Below are 27093 nucleotides of genomic sequence, written 5' to 3' on the forward strand. Positions count from 1 at the left end.
TAAAGGTGGTTCTCAACCTTGACCGCACATTTTAATTATCTGGGGATCTTTAGAGAGACAAAGGAACCCTGGTGCTGAGTCCCCCCTCCCCCGAAGCTGAGACTAACTGGGTAGGGTTTCTTAAAGCCCTCAGGAGAGTCCAACAGGAAGTCAGGGTGATAGGTTTCTTGAGGGCGGGCCTTCTGCCAACTCCTATGGGTCGTCTTTCCTTGGCACCCGCGGCCTGCTCTGCCAGGGAAGACAATGCTGGCACGTGCCAGGGGCTGAGGGGTGCAACAGGCACTTTGCAGAAGTGGCTTATTTATTCCTCTCACCCCCATGGGGCCCCGCGTTTCGTTCCCACATCCTGCACTCTGGCCAGCACACGGCAGACGCGTCATCATGATCTGTGGAATTGCAGTTAAATGCCAGCGAAGGGGTGGGCACCGTGGCACCCCTCCAGCATCCGCCTCCCCCTTGCCCTCTTACGATGGCAGCCCTGAGGGCGGACGCTTGACTCCAGCTCTAGGGGCGGATTCTACTGAGTCCAAGCGAGTCAGCTTTTCCTGGCTTCATTGCTCCAGCAACTGAACCAGGCGGGGACTTGGACCCAGTACCAAGGTACAGCCAATCGGCACCTGGCATCCAATAAGCCATGGGTTTGACTCAGGAATAATTCTGAGACCAAATTGAGGCCAGTGGGATGCGAGGAGAAACTGACTGGCTCTGTCTGGGAAAAGAGCTTCCATTTGCCCTCCAGAAAGCTTCGCGAACCTGCTCTTGCTCTCTCCCCGAGAGCATTATGCGGAGATGGAAGGTAGGAGCTGCAGCAGCCCAGGGGCAACCAGGGCAACGGGAGGGCAGAGCTGGGAGAGCTGCAGGCAACCGCCACGGGGCATCCTCCACCGTGGGAGCCCATCATCCATCGTCATGGATTGAGCCATTTTGACTCACTCTGTCGTTCCTTTCCACCCACAGCATCTTCACTGTGGAAATGAAAGGAGAGGCTCCATTGTAGACCTCGGTCCACAGGAAGCTCTGAACAGATCTGGCTTTGAGCAGCGACCTGCCCTGCCCCTGGCCTGAGGGTGTGGGGAGCCGATTTGGGGCCTCTGTTCTAGGCCCTCAAAGCCCCCATGGATAACGTGCCCCTCAGACCCTGAGCAGGTTCCTGCTCTAGCAAAGGAAGCTCCTGTTGACCTGCAGGAGGAAGGGCGTGGGCCTGGGTGTGAAGAGCGGAGCTGCCACTCCCCAGGGCGTCCCGATGGCACTGGGTATGGACTATGTTTCTAACACCACGTGATATGTCATCTCATTGAATCTCCACCAAACTCCTGGGGGCGGGCACTTATTCTATAGTTACAGAGGAGCAAATTCAGGCCCAGGGAGAAGTGACCCAAGGCCACAAGAGTAGGAGGTGGTGAAGGGAGTGTCTTACAGGGTGAGTCTGTCCATCCATGCAGAGGACCAGCTGGGCCTCCTGGTGGTGCTGGCCAGCCCAGTCCGGTGGGGCTCAGACAGAACCCAGTCGCGCGTCATCTTCTCCACTCAGCTGCTCACTCGCAGCTCCATCTCTAAAGACGGAACTTTGCAGCCCTTTGGGATGCTCAGACCTTTCCCTACACACTGTTTTCTCCCGGCGAAGCATTCACGTTCTATACTTTTGACTCAGGAATCCCAGATCTGTGATGTACTCTCTTTATCAGTGATGCAGCTCCAGGAAATCAATTCAATTAGCATTTTGCAATAGGAGGGCAGCATAAAATTTGAAATATAGTTGCACTCAGGGGTTGTTGTGATGCAGGATTTTAAAATATAATGGATACACTGAAAATCTCTTTCTTTTTACTATGTAGCCCAGAGTGTCTGCATATACCACATGGCTCCTCTGTCAACATTTAGATATAAACATGCTCATGAATTATTTTAAGAAAAAAATAATAATAACCGGATTTCTAATATAAAGAACCTTCTCTGTATCTTTGTGAACACGATTTTGGATCCCCGAGGCCAGATCCACACATATTTTTACAGCATTTGTTTTGTGCCTTGCCTTCTGTCAGACTCAGTTAATTATAAGATGTGGACAAGGCTCTCCAGCAGCTTACATTTAGTTGGGAGAATGAAGTATAGAAACTGGGAAAATATAAAAGAGTTAGTTGCCAACACAATAGATGTTCCAAGGCAAAGCATGGCTACTTTTCAAACAAGTGATACAGAGGCTGTGGCCAACAGATCACGGGGAAAAAAGTAACAGGCCTCATTTACGAGGTCCTTAGAACATGGCGAGGTCTTTCATATTTCATCCTTACATGGTAAGATAGTTCTTTTGAGATCTGAGCCTCTGTTCTTCCTTTCTCCCCTCCTGCCTCTGCCTGGCACGCGCTCATTGCCACGGGTGTGTGTGTGGGGGGGGTGACAGCTATAAGGGCAGACTGGCCTTGAAGCGGAGTCTCTTCCCCAGTTCCATTTCCAGAAGCCTAAACTGTTAGGAGGGTGGGGAAGATCTGAACATGGATCAACATTTGGGGAAAAATAGAGAAGAAACTGGATTCCCCCAGACTAGGACATGATTCCCCAGACCGGGGGGTGTTGGAGGGAGGTTAGACGACAGAGGTGCAGCGTGAGGGCACCGGGGCCGGGCACCTGGGCTGAGCCCTGGCAGGGGTGGGTGATGCTGCAGGGGATGTTGGCCTGGGCACCTGGACGGAGGAAGACGGTCGTACAGAGAGAGCACGAGGAGCAGGGAGACATCTCTGTGCCCCTGAATAAGGCAAGGAGACACCGGGACCACCAGTGACTGAGGACCAGACTGGTGAGCACCACTGGGAGGTCTGCTCAACACCCTCACATCATATAAATCCCCCTGAAATCAGCCAGCACCCTAAGTAAATGGAAGAATTCCTAATGTGCTAAAGTTAAGCCTCCCCTACTCAGAGGGAATAGGAACTTAAAATGAACATAAGATGGATGGGAAAAACTATTGTTTTTCTTTGTAAATCCAGATTCTTCCCCGCCCCACATATAGCTGCTATCACAGATGATGTTTTCAAAGTTGATTACTTGTCCAAGGCCATGCAGAAGCCTAGATTCAAACTCAGACCTGGCTGGCTCCTGGGCCTGTGGCCTGCACTGCACACCAGGGGATGAGGCTGGGCGGGTTCTGGAAGGATTTCTTGGAGGTGTAACAATCGGGCTTTTTCATAAAGATGGGGACAGGCTGGGGCCTATACACTGCTGGGCGAGACGGTCCAATTATCCTGGCTTCCGTGGACACCGAGGGAGTTCAGCAGCAAAGCCCAGAGATGTGTGCCAAGTATGCTTGGAAACACGTTCGTCTTAAAAAATAGTAGCATTTACCAAATGCAGTTTAACATAGGCTGTGTCCTTCTGGGCCAGAATGCGCACTGGGAATGAATTCCCCCTGAGCTTTCTTTCCAGTGAGAGTGGGGGCCCACCCACTCTAAAGAGAGCTTTGGAATCGGTAATGTCCACCTTCCTCTAAGCAAGAGGAAAAGATCAATGCGTATGAATGTGCCAGCTCCTCCCTTTGCCAAGTGAGCGCAGACCTGCCGGCCTTTTCTCTCCTCGGTCAATCCGGCGGCTGGTTAGCCTGAGGAGCCCGCGGGAGGACGGCGGCCACGTTCCCTCCTGTTTGAGTCAAGCAGCTCTGTGCACGGCTGGGTGACGGGGTGCATCTCAGTGAGCACGAGTTCACGGATGGTTGGCTATCCGTTGTGAGCAATGCAAATGTGAGACCATCGGAAATCTTGCTTCCTCTCATTTCCTGGTCTCAGCCAGAGACGCCCGTGGACGCCAAGACGAAGCGAAGTGTGTGACAGCCCCGTCAGCTGCAGCCTGAAGACTGTCCGCACGAGCCCAGGGGGTGGCCGCTGGAGGCTGCAGGTGACATGGAGACCGATGACCTGCCGTCACGGCCGACGTGGCGCATTCTCAGCAGGCTTTCTCGACCCTTCAGTTTTTATGCGTCCATCTCTCTGAATTTCCCAGCAAACATTTCTATGGTGTATTCTAAGTGCGTGAAACACGGCTCAAAAGCCAGCTCTCTGGAGACCTACTTCACGGAGTGGAAGGGCCCTCCCATATCACCAGTGTCTCCTTCATTCTCTGGATGAAGAACCGAGGAGCACGGAGGCGAGACACTGCTGTTGTCAAAGACCCAGAGCAGATCAAGCAGCAGCAGTGAGGGGCTGGAGGTCTCCCCTTTCGATGCCAAACTTCCCTTCCTACTGAACCATGGGGACCAAGGGCCTGGACTCACCTTTAGCCCTCAGCTGGACTTGGTAAAATCTGTGGGAAAAATGCCCAGACAGTCAGGGCAAACAATTTGACCCCAGATTCCGGAATCCTCTGGTCTTCCTTCCCTGACTGTGCGACACCATCTGGCTTCACACGACGCTAGGAACAGAGGCGGAGTAGTGAGGGTGCTCTGAGGGCACAGGCCGGGTGCCATCCAGGCTCTGTGTGGCCCTCACCGAGGTGCTTGTCTTCTCTATGTCTCCCTTTCCTCATCAGCCGAATGGGGACTGTAATCATACCCCAGGGGCGCTAAAGGAAAAGGTGCCAAGAGGCCAGCCCAGAGCAGGAGCTCGGGGGGCAGCGGGTTCGTGTGGCATTAAGAACCAAGGGACTCCAAGGAAGGGTCACACCTTGCGAATTCCACCCTCTCTCCGTGGCATCTTTCTTTTATTCCTCCCCTGGTACGCCTTTCAGAGAAGCTCAAATGATACTGTTTTTCTACGGCCCTTGCCAAACTTTCCAATTAATACACTCTTCAGAATAAGACACAAAGTTAGAATGACGACCCAGTTTTACTGTGTTTCCAGGCACGAATCATGGAACCTTAAAGCCGATTTAATCTGTGTTGCCTTTAAACCAATACACATTCATGTCAAATCAACTCCAGGGCCTAGAACAGTCTTTCCCTGATTTAGACGATGCTCGGAGACACCTGGTGATCGTTCCTGTGTGTCAGACCGTGAACCATACACTTTTGTCAAAACAGGCTGGAAAATGGGATGTAATTACATGCACATTAATTATTGAGCTGCTCTGGATCCCGGAGCAAGGGGAACGGTGAAGAGAGGAGAATCCGTGAGAGGGGACGGTCCTTGCCTTCTGCAAACTCATGACCTGGTAGGGGATGGGGACCTGCATCAGTGACGCCTGTGAGGTGCTTGGCAAAGAGCGTCCCAGCAGCACTGCCAGACAGTGAGCGAGATCGGCAGCGAGAAAACACCAAGGAATGTAGCTTACGTCACGTCAAACAGACTGCTCCGCTGGGCCTTTGAGAGCTGTTAATAAGCTAACGCGCACCGTGACTCTGCAAGGTGGTGGTGTGGGGATGGTTTTCGCAGTTTCCCAAACTTGACCTTGGCCTCCTTGTGCAAGGCCCCCCGCGCGCTGGAGCTCCATGGAGCCGCCTTTGGGAAATGCCGCCTGACTGTAAGGCAGACTCCGCTAGCACGTGCCTCTTCTTGCAGAGCAGACCCCAGGGATGCAGGATAATTTCAACACAGACTTTATTAAGAGAATCTGTAGGAAATTAGACCAAGCTTATTAAATGAAGGCATGTACTTCACGTGTCTGCACTCATTTCAGCGTCTGGCAGAAAATGACCTGGAAACGTACACCAAATCTCGGGACCACATGTGGCTAAGGATCATGAGCTATTGATCACTGCAACTCTCAGGGTGATTTCTGCCTTTGATCTTTTTTTGGACCATTCCTATTCTTTGCCTTGGATCCTCCCCAAAGCCACAATGGGGGTTCGGTATCTGTGCCTTAACAGGTTCTAATTTATAGAACCATGCCCTTTTCTACCTCTTGCTGCTTTATTTGTTAAGTGGGGGAAGGGGGATAGAACTCAGCAAGACCAGGAGCTAGGTTAGAGAGCCGGGGCACACCAGGGTCAGAAATAGGCAAAGCTGGGCGCTAGGAATGCCAAACTCAGAATGCTGGAGGAGAGTCCCCAGTAGATGTAGGGATGAGGTGGTCGCTGGGGACAGAGCAGGAGTCGGGCGCCTGTGATGGGATCTACCAGGAAGAGATGAGGATCAGGCAGGGAGCAGGGTAGTGGCTTCTTGAGGGGGTACCATGTTTCATCAGAGTACCATGTTTCAACAGGTGACACAGAGGTGCTCTGGCTGTAGTCTTGGGAGAGGTGCCCTGAAGTGTCGTCTGCCGGGGCGTCTCCCTGAAACCCTGAGGGCTCCGTAAGGCCTGGGCCGCCACAGTCAGCAGCCTCCCCGTCACTCCCACGGGTAGCTGGTGAGGGGCCTGGGTGACCGGGCCCAGCTAACAGGCCCGGGGTGAAGCGGAGGTGAGTATACGATTTTCATCATTTATGGGTAGAACTTGAATTTTTGCTCTTAGAAATGGATGAGTAGGACAAATAAGGAAAAGAACAAATGACTTAGTCTTTTAAATGGCTTTCTGCCTGGCACAACCCAGAAAGACAAGGAACCTGGTATTTGTTTAAAGGCAGTGACTTCCGAGTCCGCCCAGACCAAGTGGGGCCACGAGGGTGTGATTCTGTCCCGAGAACACGGTGACACTGCACCGAGGTGAGGGCAAGGTGCTGTGCACTGTCCTCGGAGAAAGGACTCCTTTGTGACGTGAGGTCCGTCCTGAGTGCAAGTGTTCTACAGTTAAGGTGCACTGCGTGCTCTAGGCTGTACTGGCGACACTTCTCAAGTGTAAATGAACATCCAAGCTTTTTTAATTACTGGAAAAATACCAATGAAAACGAAGCCCCACTGATTGCTGTGGCTTTGAAATTCACGACACGGATGCCGCAGGCTAAGCGGGGCTGCCGGGCCCTGCCCAGCCTCGGTACCAGAGCCGGTGCCCGGCGCCCAGCACGCGGCTGCTGCCCACTTAGTTTCCATCCCCATTGTAAACCCCAGTGGGACACTTCGCAAATGGGAGCTGGTTCCTTTGCCAACCTCCAAAGCACCTGAAAAACTCCCCACAATTGCAGGCCCAACTGGAGGTCCACAGAGAGGGCTACAGTACACATGCAAGCGGACTTTGAAAGGCTCAGAAACATGCTGAGATAAGGGCCACATTGTAGGCCATTAACTTCACAGCACCATGTCCTACTGAAAGAGCTTTTGGCGTGTCCTTCCAGACAAAATGTGACTCCAAGGAGGATGTAAGTGTTCATGCGAATCCAAGCTCCTTAACAAGGCAGCGTGACATCCTATGGTCTGGTCTCAACTCCTTTTCCCAGCCTCTTCTCCACTCATTCTGGTCCATGTGCCCAGTGATAAAGTACCCTGAGCATGACGGCATCAAGCTTCCCTGCCGTAGCATATACCGTTGCCTTCCTTATCTCTCCACTGGGCTCTTGTTCATCCTACAAAGCCCAATTTTAAAGATTCAAACGATTTCCTCCCATGCTGAAAATTTATTGACTCAAATCTTCTCCAAGGCCCCAAATATGCATCAGGTTCTTGCCTACACTACAAGCCATATCTTCCAACACCTGTCTTTTGACTATTCTTAAGCCTCAGTGACCTTCTTTCTGAACTATAGACGGAGCTGAGAGGGCGGGTCTGTGTGTGAGGGCGGGTCCTGGGGAAGGAGATACAAGTCAGTGCATGCAAGCAGCCACCGGGAGGCTGGAATCACAGAAGCCATAGTATACCGAGGTCTTGCACAGTGTCTGCCATGTTGGGTGTAAGTGCAATGAGCAGAGAATTATTTTACAAGAATAAGGGGACCACAGATGTTTTCAAATGTACACGTTCATTTGACTCAAACATGCCAAGCACACTCCATGTGCCCAGCACCTAACTCTTAACAACCCTGTGAATTAGGTATCACTCTAGTTTTATGGATAGGAAAATAAAAGCTCAGGGAAGTTAGGAATTCACTGGGTCCACAAGATTTGACTCAAACTCAAACTTTTCTATCTCCAAAGCCTAAACTTTTTTGCTTTGTTTTTGTTTTGCTAATCCCCTGCTATACACTCATTTCTAGGGTGTCAGATGTGTCAGAAGGTAAGGGTTTATAGTGCGTGTGTCAATATACACCAGCTCCTGCGTTTTCCTAAACATGTAGTTACATCAACTTAATGATCAAGTAGCAGCAGGAGCAGTGAGCCACAGTGAAAAGAGAACATGCTTTGAAGACATGTGGTCAGGCTGACTTCACCGGGTGACTTTCGGAAAAGCGACTTCACCTCTCAGAGCCTCAGTTTCTAACAGTACTTTCTGACATGACGGGAAACATTCCATGTATGTTAAGAGTCCCCTTGCAACACTGGCTCTTAAAGTAGCCACCAAGAAATGACATGAAGGACTTCCACTCACATTTAAAAATTATTTTTTATCCTCACCCGAGGACATTTTTCCATTTTTTGTTTAGATAGAGTGGGAGGGAGCGAGATAGAGAGAAGCATTGACATGAAAGGGACACATCGAGTGGCTGCCACCCACACAACCCAACTGCAACCGAGGTACGTGCCCTTAACGAAAACCGAACCCGGGTCTCTCTGGACCATAGGCCGACGCTCTAACTGCTGAACCAAACTGGCCAGGGTTCCACTCACATTTAATTGGCCAAAAGAAGTTACATGACTGAACCTAACTCCAACAAAAGTAGTCTTAGCATTTATCTGGGAAGAGGACAGAAATACTCAGTGAATACCCTAGTAGTCATTCTTTCTCCTACATTCTTGTAAAATAAACATACACTTTGGTTTAATGCTTGAAAACATTTTGTGTGAAATAACTTTTAAATAAATTGTAATCAGATATAACATGAGAGCTGCTATTTCTGAAGTGACAATTCTGTCATCATATGTGGCCTAGGAAACAGGAGAAGGAAACACTTTACAGAGAATGGATTCCAGGTCCACAGAGAGCCCTCCCCTCCCTAGGGTAGAGGCCTGTGGAGCATCTGCCCAGAGGGATTTCAGAATTGTTATGGACCAAAGACTGCTGTATTTCTCAAATTCTTCCTCTTTCTTAATGGGAGTGTTTTATTGTTTTTGTTTTTAGTTATTCTGCCTCATTCCACTGTTGCATAGTGTGTGTCTGTGTTAGAGGATGATGATTATGGTGATGGAAAATTGATGGAAAATAATTATTTCTATTAGTGTGCCACATCTGTGCTGGGTATGGAGCCTCCTATGCATCTCATCCCGATAAAGAGATCACCAGAAATTACTCAGAAAGCCTCAACATAGAGCTGGGAGCCAGAAACACGTGGGACTTTGGGGTTGTCTCATTTAGGGAAGGTGGTTGTATTATTTTTATGTGGGAAGGACAGTCAACCAAATATCTGTTGACTAGGTGGAAAGTCGGTGGTGTTCATTAGTGTTGTTCATACAATATTTTCAGTTTTTCTTCCAGCTACATTATAGATGTCATTTCCCGGCCCTGAGGTGTGGCCATATGACTTGGTGTGGCCAATAAAATGTGAGTAAAAATGATTGGTGTCACTTGTAGGTGGAAACTTTAAGAGCCTGCACACCGTTCATCATGCTTCTTTCTCTTCTTTCTCTGGATCCAGCAATGTCACTGCTGCGTCTGCTTGGGATGCAGACCGGAGCAAAAGCAGAGAAGAGCCTCCATTGGTTTTCAGTGAGCATGAAGCAAGAATTATTTTAACTAACTGAGAATTGGGCTTGCTTATCACTGCAGTACAACTTAGCCTATTTTGACTCAAAGAGATCATATTGATTTTTTTTTATGGAGTCACTTTTTATTTTGCTGGGATTGTTTCCCTACCCAGAGAGCACGAAACTAGGCGGCCGTGACTGTAACTGGCCTTGTAGAATTGAGGGCAGGTTTCCATTGCAGGCTGGGGTGACAGGAATCCAGATGTGGTCTCTGAGGGCCTCCGAGGAAAGTCATGGTAAGGTTCATGGTGAGGACATGGAAGTAGGACCTTCTTATATTATGGGAAGTATACAGGCTATGTTCCAAAATAGCCACAGGCTGGCTGTGGTGTTGGAGGGCACTGAGCCACACCAGCCATCGCTCTGGCACAGCTGTGTTCAGTGACTAATGATTCCTGTGAAACCTCTGAGTCAGTGCCTTGCTACACTAATTAGTTTCCTGGATTCTTGCTAGATGACAGTATCTCTCTTTCCTGATATCCTAGAGAATTCTGCATACGGATGGAACTCTCATTGAATTGGTGGCCTCAGCTCAAAGACACATCTTCGTCCCTCACCTCACCTGTGCTTGGTTCCCTTCCTGAGTTTTATCTTCCTGCTGCTCCCAGGGCTGCACTATGACTACTTATTTCCATCTCCTCTTGCGTGTGACTGTCCAGAATCACTCTTTGTCCCAGAGGACCCTATGTCTCCTCTAGTTCACCCTGTGGCTGGCTGGTCCTCTGAAGTCATAGTCTTATACCCTAGGCCACCTCTCCCATCAGTCCTCCACGGTGAATGGTCAAAGTCATAAAACTTAGTGACTTTCACAGAATCCATCAACAGGAGGTTGGGTCATCTCAAAAGACTAATCTGCTTATTTGGGGAGTATTTTCCTTCCCCTCTGCTCTCTCATTGGTACTTCAAAGCACCATGGCCCTTCAGGGAGCCAAAATAGAGTCCAGCGGATCTGAGTGAGAGAAAGAAAGGTTATATGCCCGTTCCTTGGAGAGCTGGTTTTGCTGACTCCAGAGAGAACATTAGCCAAGATTTGTGTGTTGGAGCAAAGGAAGTGAGGAGGGAGCAGAGGGCTTTGAGCTGGAAGGTGACCAGGAGCCTCCGTCCTTAGTGAGCAGGGGAGGGGCTTATTGCTGAGCTGAACTTGACAGTGGCCTCCCATGGCCTCAAACCTGTGACCTCCTACAGTTCTGCATATTTGTGAGTTCCCAGAACAAAGGGTAGGGGGCTTGAACAACTTGTGAGGGGATAAAGGAAGATCTTTGGCTTCTGACCAATGTGGTGCTTAATAGAGCCAACTGACCATTTGATGCAGGATTCCGTGTCCAGCCTTTCCTTCTTCATAGCCTAGTCATCGTTCAAGGTTCCAGAGCCATGAAAGGCATCAGCAACTCAGAGGCAACCGTGGAACGCTCATGCTGATCTAATATCAAAATCTGGTTTTAAGCCAAGTGTTTTATTATTACACAAGCTTAGTGTCTGAATGAATCCTTATTTTTATAAGTCCTGTTTTATTAGTAAGTGATAGCAGATTTTCTTGGCAAATTCCAATATCACTTGCTTTTCCCTTTTCTCTCAGTACCTTTCATAGGCTGCACCCCGGTGGTCCAGGGAGAAGGGCTTGAGTAGTGTTACCTTGCCAGCATGCGCCGACCGTAAGTTGCATGGCTATGTGAGATGGATGAATGGGCCAGTCGTTGGTCACCAGGTATGGTTCATATGTTGCTCCATCCATGTATAAGGTAACCACAGGAAACTCCACATTGATGACATAGTAATGCCACTCTTTGTCACAAATCTAATGAAAAGAAAGAGAAGCAACATTTAAAATTGAATATGCAATGAAACATCAATCAGGCTTTTATTCTAATTATAAAATGTGGAGAAGGCATTTTTTGGGTCAACAATTTTTATTGCAAAGAGCTCAATGAACATAGTGATTGATATGCATTGAGGTTATAGAAGCTCACATCAAATAGGATGAGGCAAACAATAAGAGAGAAGAAAGCCCGAGATTCCAATCATCAGGCAAACATTTGACTGTGGGCAGATCATCTTGGTCACATAATTACCAGCTGTATAGGCTGGCAAGCTCTTGGTGAACAGGTGGAGGTGTCACCTTACATTTGCTTTGTATAAAATTTTTCTTTGTTCTCTTTTATTTTTTTATCCTCACTTGAGGACACTTTTTGCATTCATCTTCAGATAGAGCGAAAGGGAGAGAGGGAGGAAGAGAAAGAGAGAGAAACACTGACGTGAGAGACACACTGACTGGTTGCCACCCACACAACCCCAACCGGGGCTGGGGACAAACTGCAACCAAGTACATGCCCTTAGCAGGAACCGAACCCGGGTCTCTCTGGACCGCAGGCTGACGCTCTAACCACTGAGCCAAACCGGCCTGGGCTCTTCATTCTTTAGTAAAGAAAGTTACATTGAAATTATTTTTCCCAAGTTTAGGGGTCGATGGAGCTATAAAAAGAAAGATGCTAGATCGAAAGTAGAAATGAAGATGAAGATAGAGAAAGGGATGAGGAAGGGAAAAACGAAGAAACTAGAAGGCGAAAGAAATAGGAATTAAAAAGAAGAGAAAAGACAGTGAAGGGGGGACGAGGAGGAGGGACGAGGTGAAGGAAAGGAGCCCTCCCAGTCCTGTCTCTACTTTGAGGCTCGCCTGCAGAACTGTTGTAACCTCATGCTCCGTGTGACTCAGGCGAAGCAGATTCTGAGAGCTCTCTTCCTGTGGAAGACCGCTGTGCTCTCCCTTGGAGGAGGGGGAGGCACGGAGCACCACAGAGGTCCTGCTGGCCTGACTCTCACACACACGTCCCCTCACACCTTTTACATCCGAGGCTTGGGGTCCTCGGGCTGGGAACCAGAACTGGACCCTGATACATGGGTAGGAACATTAGGGGCTAGAGGAAGTCACGGTTCCTGACCTCAAGGGACTGAACTCCCACATGATTCAGAATGTAAATCCAGACTAGGGTGTCTTGGAAAGGGAGACAGGAAGCTTAAAAGAAAGCAAAGCTGGAGAATAATGCTTCGCCTCCCTGCAATCCCCGAAGTGAGTGCCTTGGGAGTCACGTTAGACTCTCTCTGCCACACCCCCTCTGCCTGTGATCCGCTGCCCCCTGTGGAGGCCATCTCTGTGATGCTCTCATCGGTTCCTCTTGTCCCCGTGGCCCTGCCATCTGTGGCAGCAGAGACAGATGAGTTCTGCGTGAAGGTGACCCGAAGGTGAGGGCATCAAAGCCCTCCCTACATCCCACAATGGATTAAATGCACTGTTTCTCATGAATAGATAACACCAACAGGGATGCTAAATGATCTTTTCCCTTTCATTTTGCAATAAGAATTTTTCCCTTAATGTTCTTTTTATATTGTCCTATCTCATGTCTCAGAAAATTGCTCCGTTTGAAGCCCATTAGCCTGATAAAGCCTGATGAATATTTTAGGGGTCCATGGAAGATAAGCAGAAGGGGCCCAGGCAGATGTCTCCAAAGTCTTGTTACACTCCCCCGACTGTGCAGCTCGCTCAGGGCCTGTTACACCTCACTAGAAATCCTAACCCATTTACTCTCCTCTCCTGCTCAATCCTGAAACCAGATGCTGGGCTGGGTGCGGGGCTCACAGGCCGGGCCTGCATGACCGGGTGGCACTGATCCAGGGGTGTAGATGTGCCACAAAGAAAGTCTAGGGGTGATGGAAGAGTGAGGATCTATGAAGAGTATTTGAACGAGGAAGCACCCCATCCAAGGAGGCCCAATGCCTCCTAGACTTGAGGTTTGCAATCAACAGCTCAGCAGCATGTTCCAGAATCTGGAATGTGGTTGACATCCCGGTGATGTTCTTTGAGAAAGGCATCAGGAAACCTCTGGTCAGGCTCAGAGTACAGGGGGACCCAGACCATACCCCGTGCCCTTTGAAATGTAGGCAGAGTGAGAGCATTAACCAGGCAGCCCTGGAGGTCTCCCCAGTCCTGGCCACCATCAGCACCCTCCCAGGGGCCATCCCCTGGAGCATGGCTACCCTGCTGACTCCATGGGACAGCTGCCCCGACAACACCCCAAGTCCGTCCAAGTTGGTTGGAGGACGATTCTCTGACATCCTTTCTTTCATAACACTTCTGTAGGACAGTGCAACAAATTCCAAGGAAGATGTAAAATAATTCCATAGCTCAACAGCAGCAGTGGCCCCTCCCCATATTACAGTCTTTCCTGGGCACCCCCCCCACCCCCCGCTGTTCTGAGGTGTGACTAGCAGCCCCTTGGTGGCCTGCCTAAACACAGTGACCTTGTACGCCCAGCCTCGTTTTTTTGGATTTCCCATTTCATTAGTATATCCAACACTCCCAACAGCCTCATCGTATATGCCTGTAATAACTTTCCAACCTTGCTGGAAAATGGACCTTTTCTATTTATAGCATTCCTGTAGACACCCTGAGACCACACAGCTGGGACAGGTCTGTGCAGATCACCCTGCACAGACAATTTGAAAGTTTACTGGTTTCACTTAATATCAGCATGAAAATGCCTCCACCAACTTCATTTTAATAGTTTAATAATATGGATAGACGAGAATATACTTAAATATTCCCCAATTATCAGGTATTCATATGCACCTGCAATTATAAATCATGTTGTAATGAATTTCTCTGTGCATAAATATTTGTCTGCATTTCTGATTCTATCCATGGGAATGATTCCTGAAAGTGGGATTATTGGGTCAAAGGTTGGAGGTATTTTGAAGACTCTTGACACATAGTGTCAGTTTTTTTCTGCCAAGCGTTGTGCGGATTTAGACGCCTGCCCTCGGTGTGAGTGTGCTCGTGCATGGTGTCCTCCCCACATTAAGCATTAAAAAATACAAAATTCTGGCAATTTGGAAGGGGATACATTTTATCTCATGTTATGTGGATCACCAGAGATAGCAAGAATGATAGCATCCAAGGTCAAAAGGGAAGGGAGTTAAGACTCAGGCTGAGTGATTAGAAACTTCCCCGCTCAGCTTCTAACTGGGCACCCAGACAGGCTTTTGGCTCAGACGAGGTTTATGCCTGCAGACTTCTCGCACCAAGCACTCTCTGAAGGCAGCTAAAGGAGACGCCTAGCTAGGGTTTCATAAATGTGGATCTGTGATCAAGAAGAAACCCACATTAACCCTTGGCTAGAACTGCAGGGACAAACTAGTTGAAAAAGGATCAAAACAGAAAGAAACAAAAATAAATGTGTCCATGCATAGCTCAACCAAGAAAGAAGGGAATTAGGCGAAGTGACCTTTCCTGGGCCGAGAGAAGAACTTCGATTCCCGATTGTTGTGAGTCACTGGAGAAGGTAGCCACACCGAGTACGGCCAGCGTCATCCCCGGTGCCCAGAGCCTCAGCTGGACCAAAGACAGCCTGCCCTCAAACCTGCAGGCGTGTGCCGGCGGTGGGCAGCTGCGGATGCTGCTGAGCTGGTGCGAGAATCGGAGACCAGAGGCCCAGAGACAGGTGTGGAGGAACCGTAGCAGGGACAGTGTCAAAGGAGGTCTGAGGTGGGAGCAGGCTGATGCTCCAGGGTGAGTCAGGGGCCAGGAGCCTCCCTCGAGAGAGAGGAGCAGGCTGGGCAGCTGAGGGGTTGCCCCACAATCCTTTAAACGCCACATGGGAAGTTCTGAGTTGGTTTCCCCAGTAAACCAGGCACTTTGGAATGCAGCTATTCAAGGCGAGATGCAGTTGCCTGAACCACTGTGACCTGGGGCGTGTGCAGGGGCCGCACAGGATGCGGTGCTGGTCAGATCGCGCTGTGCTTTCAGGACTCCGGTGTGATGGGGTGGAGAGGAGGGTTAGAGGTGAGGTGTAGAGCCCGGAGGTCCCAGGGAGGGGAGAGAGGACTGGCTGGGAGAAGGGGTATTTAGGGTGGATATGGAAGGACTGTTAAGATTTCACTAGGAATAGACAGCAAGGAAAGAATTCCAGGTGAAGGAGCAGATCCTTTTATTCCTTTAATCATTCACCCTCTTTTCTACTGCCAAAGAAAGTGCTAGGTTCGGGGCTTGTGGAGGGTCACTCACTCACTCAGTCCTGAGTGTGTTACCAAGTGTGTATCCTGGGCTGCGAACGCAAACAAGCACTTACCTGTGCGGAGTGTCCAGCCCAGTCAGAGAACGGACAAACCCTTCGTGTGGCTCAGCCTGCACAGTCCGCAAGGTGCTGGCGAGCCCTGTGGGGGAGGGGTGTTGACTGCCCTGGGAGGGGCGGGCAGAGGCACAGAGCTCGGAGGGCTCCCACGTCTGGAAGGGGGGGTGGGAGATGAGACTGCGAGGAGAGACTTGGAACTGAGGCCCGAGGACGTGGGCTACTTCTCTTCTGTAGGCCACAGGCCTGGGCGCTCCTGGGCGGGGCAGGAGGGTGGTAGTCATAACAACTGATCTCGGAACACATTTTCCCATTTTGAAGCAACTTTTCAGATTCCTTACACTATTCAATCCTTGCTGCAATCTTATAAAGTAGGAGGGCCAGTTGTGTCCTTTAGAAATAGAGGGAAGAAATGACATGGTTTCTAATCACAAGGAATGTATAAGGAGTAGGTGTAACGCACACCCCACTGTGTGTCTTTCGGCTCCCACACTGCCAGTGGCTCAGCTTCACACACTCACCTCATAGCGGCGGCTGATCTCCTGAGACATGGACTCGTATGTCAGGTTGGCCCCGAATGGCCCCGCTCGACGTTCTACGGGCCCATCACACTCACTGTGTCCAAAATGAACACCCTCCGTGCTCCAGCCTCACCTGCCCTTTCTTGTGCATCCCCCTCAGCACATGCTTCCTCATCTGGTCTGTCGTCCAAGCCTGGACACGGGCATTGCTTTGGACTCCCCGACTTTCTCTCCCTCCAGCTAATTTACTGCCAAGGTCTGACGACACTTCTCACATCCATTCCTACCTCTCCACCTCCCTCGCACTCAGAGCTGACAGTGTGCACTGGAGAGGGGCGAGGTGGAGGAAGTGTGTCTGGGACAGGCTGCTGCAAGGTGGAACGCACGTGATCAGGGAGAGGGGACCACCGGTAGCAGGGGAATGGTGAGAAAGCTTGGTGTGAGTGTGGGTGGGGAGAGAGCGGAGCCTGCTTGTGCCGGCTGCCGGGGGCTGGAGGCTGCTGAGGGCTGGAGGCGGCGCCGATGAGACGGGCAGGGCAGCCAAGGAGGGACAGCTGGGGCCCAGGCTGGCCAGGCCTGTGGGTCATGCGCTGGTGTCTCACCTACTTGAGGATTTCTGGGGAATCATGTTCTGGCCATTGGGAAATGAATCGAAACTTCCTAATTCTTGGCTCCTTCACCTGTAAAGTGAGGATATCAGCCGTATCCATAGCATTGGTTGATTGTGTCCATCAAACCAAAATAAACCATACACAGCACTCAGCACTTATTTTCAGCCCAAGCAGATATGGAAACCCTTTCTTTTTCCAAATACATCGAGATGCTGGATAAAATGGAACAACAAAATAAAACAAAAGTAAGAGCACTAGGAAGAGAAACCCTTAGGTATAAAAAGCAAACAAAAGAAAAGACCAAAGCTGCACCTGAGAGTGGCAACAGTGGCTGCGTGAGGGGCTGTGACCCACATTATTGAGTGTGGTTTCAAAGCCCATGGATGTCAGGTCCTCTGTGCAAGCAAAGCCTGCGTTGGCATGGACGTGTGCACAAAGCCACTGCAAAGGGACTGCAGAAGTCCTGGGACAGCCACTGTCAACTGAGGCATGCAGGAAGCCAGCCAACTAGTCTGGAACGGATGTCCATGCATTGGGTCCCCAGGTGCCAGCCCATAGGGTGTGGGTATCCAGAACACAGAAACGACTTAAAAACATGTACGTGAGATCTTTAGGGACCCCAGCAAAAACATACTCAGAACCTCTCCCAGAGATATTCCCACAACCCAGGGCCTGAGCAGAATTCCTGTTGGAAATGAACTCAAAGTAAAAACTTACAAAACAAAGAGGTAATGATTCTTTTGCATGTGTGAGAATAAAAAGACAAAATAGCCCTGGCCGGTTTGGCTCAGCGGTTGGAGCGTCGGCCTGCGGTACAGAGAGACCCGGGTTCGGTTCCCGCTAAGGGCACGTACCTCGGTTGCAGTTTGTCCCCGGCTCTGGTTGGTCGTGCGGGTGGCAGCCACTCGATGTGTCCCTTCACATCGATGTTTCTCTCTCTCTCTCTCTCTCTTCCTGTCTCTCCCTCCCGCTCTATCTGAACAAAAAATGGAAAAATGTCCTTGAGTGAGGATAAAAAAAAAAAAAAAAGACAAAATAAATGATCAAATTCACATTCCAGGAGCCACAGAAAAATGGAGCAATTTGAAAGGGACTAGGGGAAGGGCAGGTCTGAAAACAAACCCAGTAAAAATTCCAGAAATAAAAGACAGATGTTGAAGTAGAAAGAGATTGACAGGTTAAACATAGACTAGAAAACTGAAAACAGAATTAGAGATCAGAAGGTAGAGGAGATGATAGCAAAATGAGCAATTTGATAGAGCAGCTGAGAGACACGATTCCATGGCCGACGGAAGGAAACGTCCTGTCAGATGTGTGTGATGAAGGTGGGCGGTGGGGAGTGGGGGCTGAGCTCCCGAGGACCCGTGTGCCCACTGAGGACTGTGACTGTTTCAGTGCCCTGCCTTCTAGAAAGCCATTCTTTACTTCAACAGCCTTATCCCATGTGAAATTCAGAGGACAGTGGACATACAGAACAATGTAAGCCCCCGTCCCACGGGATATAGCTCAAGGGGAGGCTGAAACTGCAGCTTGTGTCCGGAAATGGAGAGCTACGGACCCAGGAGGACTGAAACCCTGCGAACTGAGTTCTCACAGCAGACTTGCAAGGCCATTTGGCCTCAGGCCACTGTTTTGGAACATTAGAAGGATGAGGTTTTGGTTAATGCCAAGATCGACTTCATGCCAAAGCAAAGATGCGACTCCTTAATCTATTTAGCATCTACCCAGGAGGTCGCCTGCACTTTGGAACCGGCAGGGAGAAGACAGTGTGTTTTCAGCGGAAGGTGATTATGACAGCTCAGCTCAGAGAGCACCCGCTGGGCCTTTTGTCAAAAAGCAATTGCGGACCCTGGGCGGCAGAGCACAGGGGAGCCGGAGACATGAATGGTGGGCTGTGTCAGAGAGACCACCCCCATGTGCAATTTGGTTGAGCAATATTTGGGCCAAGCCCAAAACAATCCTGAAAAACTGTTCTTGAAATTTGTGCAAGAATTGCTAGCACCCAGGATTCAAACTCATCCATGGGGAGCGAAAACACACTTGTGCTACATGCACTGAGGACATGCCTGGCACCCTGGCGCCACGCTATGATTTTGCCTATGTAGTCAGCAGACTGGCCCAGCTGGTTTATTTTTTCCCACCCCAGCCTTTAAACTGTGTCAACCGGCCCTTCCATCCCCACCCTGGGATGATACCCTGGGAAGATTCCTCAACTTCCCGCTCTCACTGATGGTCTAATGTTCCTATATTAAAAAATGCACTTCAATTAGTCTCTCATTCAAGTCAAAGCTTCTCTTGCTCAGGCTGGGGTGGTCTGGCAATTCTGCAAAGGCCCGTGGAGGTAGGTTGATGGGGTTCACGCGGGAGTCGGAAGTTAGGGCAGGAAGTCCGCTCTCAGTGAAGTGGGCTGTGTTCTGTCTCCCGTGGGAGGGGGGAGAGGAAGGGGGCCAGCCAGGGGAGACAGGCCCTGACTAGCTATCACTTGGGAACGTGTTCTCTTCAGACCCTCTCAGGCTTCCTTCCCAAATGGAGTGTTGTCAAACATTTCCTGCAAGACGTACCATGAACAAAGGTGTCCAGGGTCAGAATGTTTTGAGAAAGCTCCTTTAACAGAGTTAAGCTGGTTTCTAGGAGCTTGACTCCTTGGGGGTCGTTCTCAAATGGGGGTTTCTGAACCACGAACATCAGTGCAGCACGTGAGGGCGCCTGTGTTGCAGGAAGGCTTATTTATCCAGTGGATAGTCACTGATAGCAATTATAGGTCAGGCATTATTGCAGGTGTTGAGTATATAAAGTGAGCAAAAATAGATACAGGTCCTTCCCTAAAGGAATAGACAGAAAATAGAAAACTCACATTAATAAATGTAATGCTATAGCTGACAGAAATACTATGAAGGGGAGGAACGCATGAGCCCACAAGTGGGAGGTCTGGCTTACTTCTGGAGATCAGGAAGTGACGGTGAAGCAAAGGGGCAGGTGAACGGGCCAGTGGGTGGGAACATTCACGGTGGAGGACCTGTGCTGGCAACGGCCTGTGGCCGTTGAGGGCTAAGGCAAAGCTTGTGATACGGTGGGCAGAGGACTGGCAGAGCAGGTGCCAGGGAAGCAGCAGCCCCTGCCTCTTGCCCAGCCCGCCGCGCCAGCATGTGCTCAGGTGCCCTCCGAGTAGTCTTCCCGCCTACTCAAACTGGGCTCTGTGCTATCCCAAATCTGTGGGGATCCCCATTCCCCACAAAGTGCTCACCCCTCAGCTCAACCTTAGAGAGGGGCTACAGGTCAACACTCAGGCTTTGAAGCCAGGCCTCCCGGGTTCAAATTCTGATCTGACCACTTCCTGGCTGTGTGATCTCAGAAAAATCACATCCCCTTTCTGTGCCTCAGTTCCTTCCTCTACAAAATGGAAATGACAACAGTAACCATCTCACGGGGATTAAATGAGTTAGTACGCGCACAACATTTAGACCAGTGCCTGACACAGTGAGTACTCAGAAAACGTCAGTGTTCACTAACGATATTGTGCTCTCCCTTATTACCCTCAATTATGTACAGGAGCATTATGTCTAAAAATGTACATACCTTATTAAAAATATTAAAATATTTTTTCTGTATTGATTTTAGAGAGAGAGGAAGGGAGGGAAAGATAGAAACATCGATGAGAGAGAACATCAATTAGCCACCTCCTGCATGGCCCCACTGGGGATCAGGCCCACAACCCGGGCTTGTGCCCTGATCAGGAATTGAACCAGCGACATTTTGGTGTGTGGGTTGATGCTCAAACACTGAGCCCCACCGGCCAGGCCTAAAAAATATTTTGTTGCTAAAAAATGCTAACCATCATCTGAGCTTTCAGGGAGTCGTCTTTTTTTTGCTGGTGGAGGGTCTCCCCTTCATGTGGATGGCTGCTGACCCATCAGGCTGGTGGCTGCAGAAAGGGATGGGCCACGGCAGTTTCTTAAAATAAGGTGACAGTGAGGTTTGCTGCATTGATTGACTCTTCCTTTCGCGAATGGTTCCTCTGTAGCAAGTGATGGAGCTTCTTTCAAACTTGGAGTCGATCTTCTCAAACCCTCCCACTGCTTTGTCAACGGAGGTCATGTAATATTCTAAGTTCTCTGCTGTCGTTTCAACAATTCTCAGAGCCTTTCCATCAGGAGCAGATCCCACCTCAAAATAACGCGGTCTTTGCTCACCCACATCGGTCACAGTTTCACCGTGAGATCGCGGCAGTTCAGTCGCAGCTTCAGGCTCCACTGCTAATGCGAGTCCTCTGGCGTTTCCACCACATCTGTACTTAGTACTTTTTATTTTTATTTTTTATGTTTAAAATTTATCTTTATTGTTGAAAGTATTACAGATGACCCCCTTTCCCCCCCATGCCCCCCTCCTCTCTCTCCCTCCCACCCTGCCTTCACAGCACTGCAGTCTGTGTCCACTGGTCATGCACATACGCACGAAGGTTCTTCGGTTTATCTCTTCCCGCCCCCCTTCCCCTTCTCTTTGAGGTTCATCAGTCTGTTCCCTACGTCCATGTCTCTGGATCTATTTTGTTCATTGGATTCCGCAAATAAGTGAGATCACGTGATACTTGTTGTTCTCTGACTGGCTTATTTCGCTGAGTATAATGTTCTCTACTACAACGTTCTCTGTATCAGCAGTAAGGCGGTTTTACGCTTTCTTGTCAATAGTGTGCTCCCCGGAGTAGCACGTTTAATTTCCTTCAATAGCGTTTCCTTTGCGCTCACCACCTGGTTAGCTGGTGCGAGAGGCCTGGTGTTTGGTCTGTCTTGGCTTTTGACATGCTCTCCTCACTAAGCTTAACCACTTCTAGCTTTAGAGTTAAGTGAGAGATGAGCAACTCTTCCTTCCACTTGAACACTTACAGGCTGTTGTAGGGTTATTAATTGGCCTAATTTTAACACTGTTGCATTTGAGGAAATAGTAAGGCCCAAGGAGAAGGAGAGAGATGGGGGAATGGCTGGTCAGTGGAGCAGTCAGGACACATACAACATTTATCGATTACATTTGCCATCCTATATAAGCATGGTTTGTGTCCCCCAAAACAATTATAATAGTGACATCAAAGATCCCTGATCACAGATTATCATACAAATATAACAACAATGAAAAAGTTTGAAATATTGTGAGAATTACCAAAATGTGACACAGAGACACGGAGTGAGCAAATGCTATTGGAGGAATTGATAGATTTGCTTGATGCAGGGTTGCCACAAGTCTTCAATTTGTGAAAAATGAAATACTGTGATGTGCAACAAAGACAAGCTCAAAAAAGTCAGTACACCTGTAATCAACAGGAAAGCTCATTACGGTATTTCACATTCTGTTTCTCTTACTAAGTCTTTGCAATCCGCTGTGTAGGTTACACTCGCAGAGCATCTCGGTTCTGACTCGCCACACTTCAAGTGCTTGACAGACACACACAGCAGGGGGTCCCACTGGTCAGGCAGTCCTGGAATCTGGGATCCATGAGGGCAAAGACCAAGCTGTATCTTCAGGTGAGCAGTAGGTTCTTGAGGACTGCCGACTGCAGGAATGGACAGCGGCCACGCTCTGCAGAGACCCGGTCTGCTTTCCCCTGGGGTCACTCTCTCTGTCACCGGAAACACGGCCTTTTAGCCCCAGCGGGGATCACATCCTAGGTACCAAGTGCCAAATGGCCTTCCTGAAGAGGAGATGAGGGGACTGGTTCCAGGACCTAGAGGCCCAGGCAGCAGCGTAAGGAGGGACATGGGAAGAAAAGGAGGTGGGGCTGGAGCCGGGCGCTCCTGTTTCCCACCCGTAGGCCCGTGCTTGAGAAAGTTACATCTTGGCAAAGATAAGAATAAATCACAGGCTCTTTGAAGAGGACCCCGGTATATTTAGCTTACTGAGATGTAGTTAACTACTAAGTAATGTATTTGAAGAAAATTAATTTCTCATTCTGCCATTCAGACTATTGGGGCTGGCTCCATAAATATACAGTCTGACTTTTTCTTGCAAGTTGAAAAAAAAAAAAGGAATCTCAGTGGGTATCTTTAGAGAAACATAATTATAATTTAGTTGACATATCTCCTATCTTGGTGCTGGTGAATAGATCTCCCCTGAATAATACAAATAATAAATTGTGCCCCTTTGGAAATTGAGCTGTATCTTGAATGGAATTGGTTAAGTGTTTCTGTCTCCAAAGACAGAGCATGCGCCAGCCAGCAAGTGCATCTTGCATTTTAAATCTCACCAGCCACATGGCTGGTTGGCCTCACCTTCAGCCACATGTCCGCCGGGTGTGTGTCTGCCGGCTCCCCGGAGGAGCAGCTAGACCAGTGTGCATTTCAGTCGGGGCTGCAGGAGCTCCAGCACAGACCCTCTGCCACACGGCTCCTCACACTGATCTGCTCTGGTGGAGTCTGGGGTGCTGGGTTGTAATTAAAGGCTGTCAGTGGGCCAGGGCTGTGGGCATCACATCACTGCTCTCAAAAAAAATCCACTGTCGCTTCTTGTTGGTCACCTGTTCCCTTTGCAGAGCGATTTCTGTGGCGAGGCCAATAATTTGCATTTCACAGGGGGCCTGGAAGGAAGGCCTGTGAACCGGTTGCCCTGCTTGGAATTCTACAGCAGAGAAATTGGTTACTCTCTTTGAATGACAAGTCAGTCCATTCGGTTTGGGAGAATTTGTAGAAATCTTTAGGGAACAGGTGCAATTTTAAATCCCTTAGAACATCCAAGATCTTAAGATCAGGCTATTGTGGATATTTGCCAAGTGGAATTTTCACACTTGGGTTTTGGTCTCATACAAAGCTTTGGAAACAGTTTAAAATCTGGCAATACCCCTCCTCCCTTCCCCCAGCACCAACCTTTCCTTGCTTTGGAGAGAAGGTAAGGGTAGTCCGATCAGCTCTATGCCCAGATGAATCACTCAGCGTGGACTTTCTGAGTGCTGATTAGGTGCAAAACATGTGCTGGTTCCAAGTTCAGTCTGATTGTCGATGTCAGGAAATATAAATGGCCCTCCGCAGTCACTGAGATAAGTGGGGCTCATTCATCCTGGATTCATCCTGGATTCATCCAAGCGGCACTCTTCAGGGGCCAGATTCCGCAGTCTTTGAACAATGCTGGGAATGCCCAGTGCACAACCTCGTGTGGGTCTCTGTGTTCATTTGCTATGGCTGCCGTGACAAAGAACCATCCACTGAGCAGCTGACAACCACCGGAGCACACTGGTCTCAGTTCTTCAGGCCAGAAGTCTGAAACCCAGCATTGGCAGGGCGGCCTTTCTGGGTGAAGGTCTCCGTGCCTCTCTCGGGGCCTCTGGCAGCCACAGGCGTTGACTTGTGGACGCACCGCGCCCATCCTCCACTCTCACGTGGCCCTCTCCTGTGTGTCTGCGTCTTTACACGTCTTCTTGTAAGGGGACCAGTCATAATAGTCTAGGGGCCCATCCTACTCTAGTACGACCTCATCTTCACTAATTCCGTTTGCAACAACCCTATTTGCAAATGAGATCACATTCTGAGGTGCTGCAGGTGAGGACTTCAACATCTTTTTTTGAAAGGACACAATTCTACTCACAAAAGCCTTCTTTTATTCCTACCATGTTCCCCAAGTGTGGGGCTAAGGATGTGGAAAGTCTTGAAGGGTGTGCACCGCATTTGGTCTGATCGCTCATCATGACAGAAATGGCCATATAGTGGGTTAGTGGGTCACCATCTTTTTTTTCTCTTTTTGGTATAAGGAAAGAAAATTCTTTGACTTCCACATGATAAGAGTAAACTCTGAGATGTTATATGTGTTCAGGAAGGGCTACCTTTAAAAGGAGAATCCCTTGTTAAATGATTTTAAAAAGCCTCCCATTAAAGCAGCGGTTCTCAACCTGTGGGTTGTGACCCCTTTGGGGATCGAATGACTCTTTCATAGGCATCGCCAAAGACCATTGGAAAACACATATTTCCGATGGCGATTCATAAAGTAGCAAAATTACAGTTATGAAGTAGCAACAAAAATAATTTTATGGTTGGGGGTCACCACAACATGAGGAACTGTATTAAAGGGTCGCGACATTAGGAAGGTTGAGAACCACTGCATTAAAGGGTCTGTAAACTGTATTTGTTAATTAATTCATTCACTTATTCATTCATTCAATAAACATGCATGGAGCCTGCCATGCCCCAGGCACCCTGCTCCATGGGGAGAGGCCGAGACCCTGCAGAGGAGCCTGGAGTGTCAGCTCCACGGGGAGAGGCCGAGACCCTGCAGGGGAGCGTGGAGAGTCAGCTCCATGGGGAGAGGCCGAGACCCTGCAGGGGAGCGTGGAGAGTCAGCTCCACGGGGAGAGGCCGAGACCCTGCAGGGGAGCGTGGAGAGTCAGCTCCACGGGGAGAGGCCGAGACCCTGCAGGGGAGCCTGGAGAGTCAGCTCCATGGGGAGAGGCCGAGACCCTGCAGGGGAGCCTGGAGAGTCAGCTCCATGGGGAGAGGTCGAGACCCTGCAGAGGAGCCTGGAGTGTCAGCTCCACGGGGAGAGGCCGAGACCCTGCAGGGGAACCTGGAGTGTCAGCTCCACGGGGAGAGGCCGAGACCCTGCAGGGGAGCGTGGAGAGTCAGCTCCATGGGGAGAGGCCGAGACCCTGCAGGGGAGCCTGGAGTGTCAGCTCCACGGGGAGAGGCCGAGACCCTGCAGAGGAGCCTGGAGTGTCAGCTCCACGGGGAGAGGCCGAGACCCTGCAGGGGAACCTGGAGTGTCAGCTCCACGGGGAGAGGCCGAGACCCTGCAGGGGAGCGTGGAGAGTCAGCTCCATGGGGAGAGGCCGAGACCCTGCAGGGGAGCGTGGAGAGTCAGCTCCATGGGGAGAGGCCGAGACCCTGCAGGGGAGCTTGTAGAGTCAGCTCTGCCGAGACAGGCCCCCTTCTCCAGTGATCTGGCAGAAGCAGGGGAGATATCAGACTTAGCCACTCCACAGAGTGCTTATTCTTATGCCTGACTGTGAACTAATAAATATACACACTACTCCCTGGGCCCACCAGGCTGCTGAATGCTCCAGGGGACCCTCTCACCTACTCTTCTGCGTATATCTCTACTCCCAGTTTCCGGCCCAAACAACCCTTTTACATAGGGGGTACAGCAGAATCTTTTCTTCTAACACTTAGTCTTTGACCCCAGTTCCTGAGACGGGTGCATTTCTGAGTGCTAGGAGCATGTGACAGCAAGCTCTTAAATGCCATGGAATTTCCTGGCCGAAAGGAACACCTTTTGTTCTAATAAGGTGGCTCTTGGTGGGCTCCTGGATGACCCCTGCATGGAGGTCTGTCACCAGAAAGGCCAAGCCATGACTGCAGAGCGGGGCAGCTGTGCCTCGCTCACACCTGATGCAAACACGGGGCCGCGCAGCCTGTCCAAGGTGTGTTCCTTTGCTACGAGTCTCTCCACTCACAGGTGTGGGATTGGTCGGCGTGGGCCCAGGCATCGTTAAGCCTGACAGATGTGCTCTTCAGATTCTCTGAGATGTCTCCCCAGGGACAGGCCCACTTAGGAGAAGGCTCCCATTTTGTCATCTGGCTCCCCAGTGCCGTGAGCACTGTCCTCTCTCACCGGCTTTGTGCTCCTCACGGGACAGAGAACTTTGCGTGCATTGCCGTACTTGGTTCTCCCAACAACTCTTGGAGATAGCATTATTATTTTCCCCATTTTACAGATACACTGAGTCTCAGAGGGTTTAGAGAAGCTGCCCAAGGTCACACAACGAGCTTGTGTCCACAGCCGTGCGGGAAAGAGTTGTTGACAGGAGTGAGGAGGAGGGGGCTAATCGGTGAGAAAGGAGGGACACCCGCAATACTTTCAACAATAAAAATAAACTTAAAAAAAGTGTTAGCCTCCATCAGCAGCCTTGATGTCTGCTAGCAGCACAAGCATCACCTGGGAGCGAGGAATGAGCATCTCAGACCCCACCCCCACCTCCCCGACCCGGACCTGCAGTCTGACAGGCTCTCTGGTGATTCGCATCCACATCAAGGTTCGAGAACCTCTGCCCTAAGGTCACTCAGGAAAGGAAAACAGTCACTCGCTGGACGTGAGCTGGAAGAGCTTGTCGGGTAGGGATTCCCACAGGTCCAGGGGAATCGCGCACTGGGGGTGGGGGGCTTTGGGAGAGGAGAGGAGGCCTCCGGAAGCCTGCTGACAAGGATTCAGCAGAGAGGCAGAGAGGGAGAGAGAGTGGATGAGGG

At 50.0% G+C, this 27093-nt stretch overlaps 1 protein-coding gene across 1 annotated transcript in view; it reads right to left on the reverse strand.

Moving 5' to 3' along the window:
• The window catches only part of CLSTN2 (calsyntenin 2), a 157130-nt gene that overhangs the window by 25965 nt on the left and 104072 nt on the right, over window positions 1-27093 (reverse strand). The window contains exon 9 of the mRNA XM_036267466.1: window positions 11264-11426. Within this exon, the coding sequence (XP_036123359.1) occupies window positions 11264-11426 (163 nt within the window). The remainder of the gene's footprint in view (window positions 1-11263; window positions 11427-27093) is intronic.

The sequence above is a fragment of the Molossus molossus genome, unplaced genomic scaffold (genome assembly GCF_014108415.1).
Source record: "Molossus molossus isolate mMolMol1 unplaced genomic scaffold, mMolMol1.p scaffold_m16_p_18, whole genome shotgun sequence".
In the NCBI taxonomy this organism is placed as follows: Eukaryota; Metazoa; Chordata; class Mammalia; order Chiroptera; family Molossidae; genus Molossus; species Molossus molossus.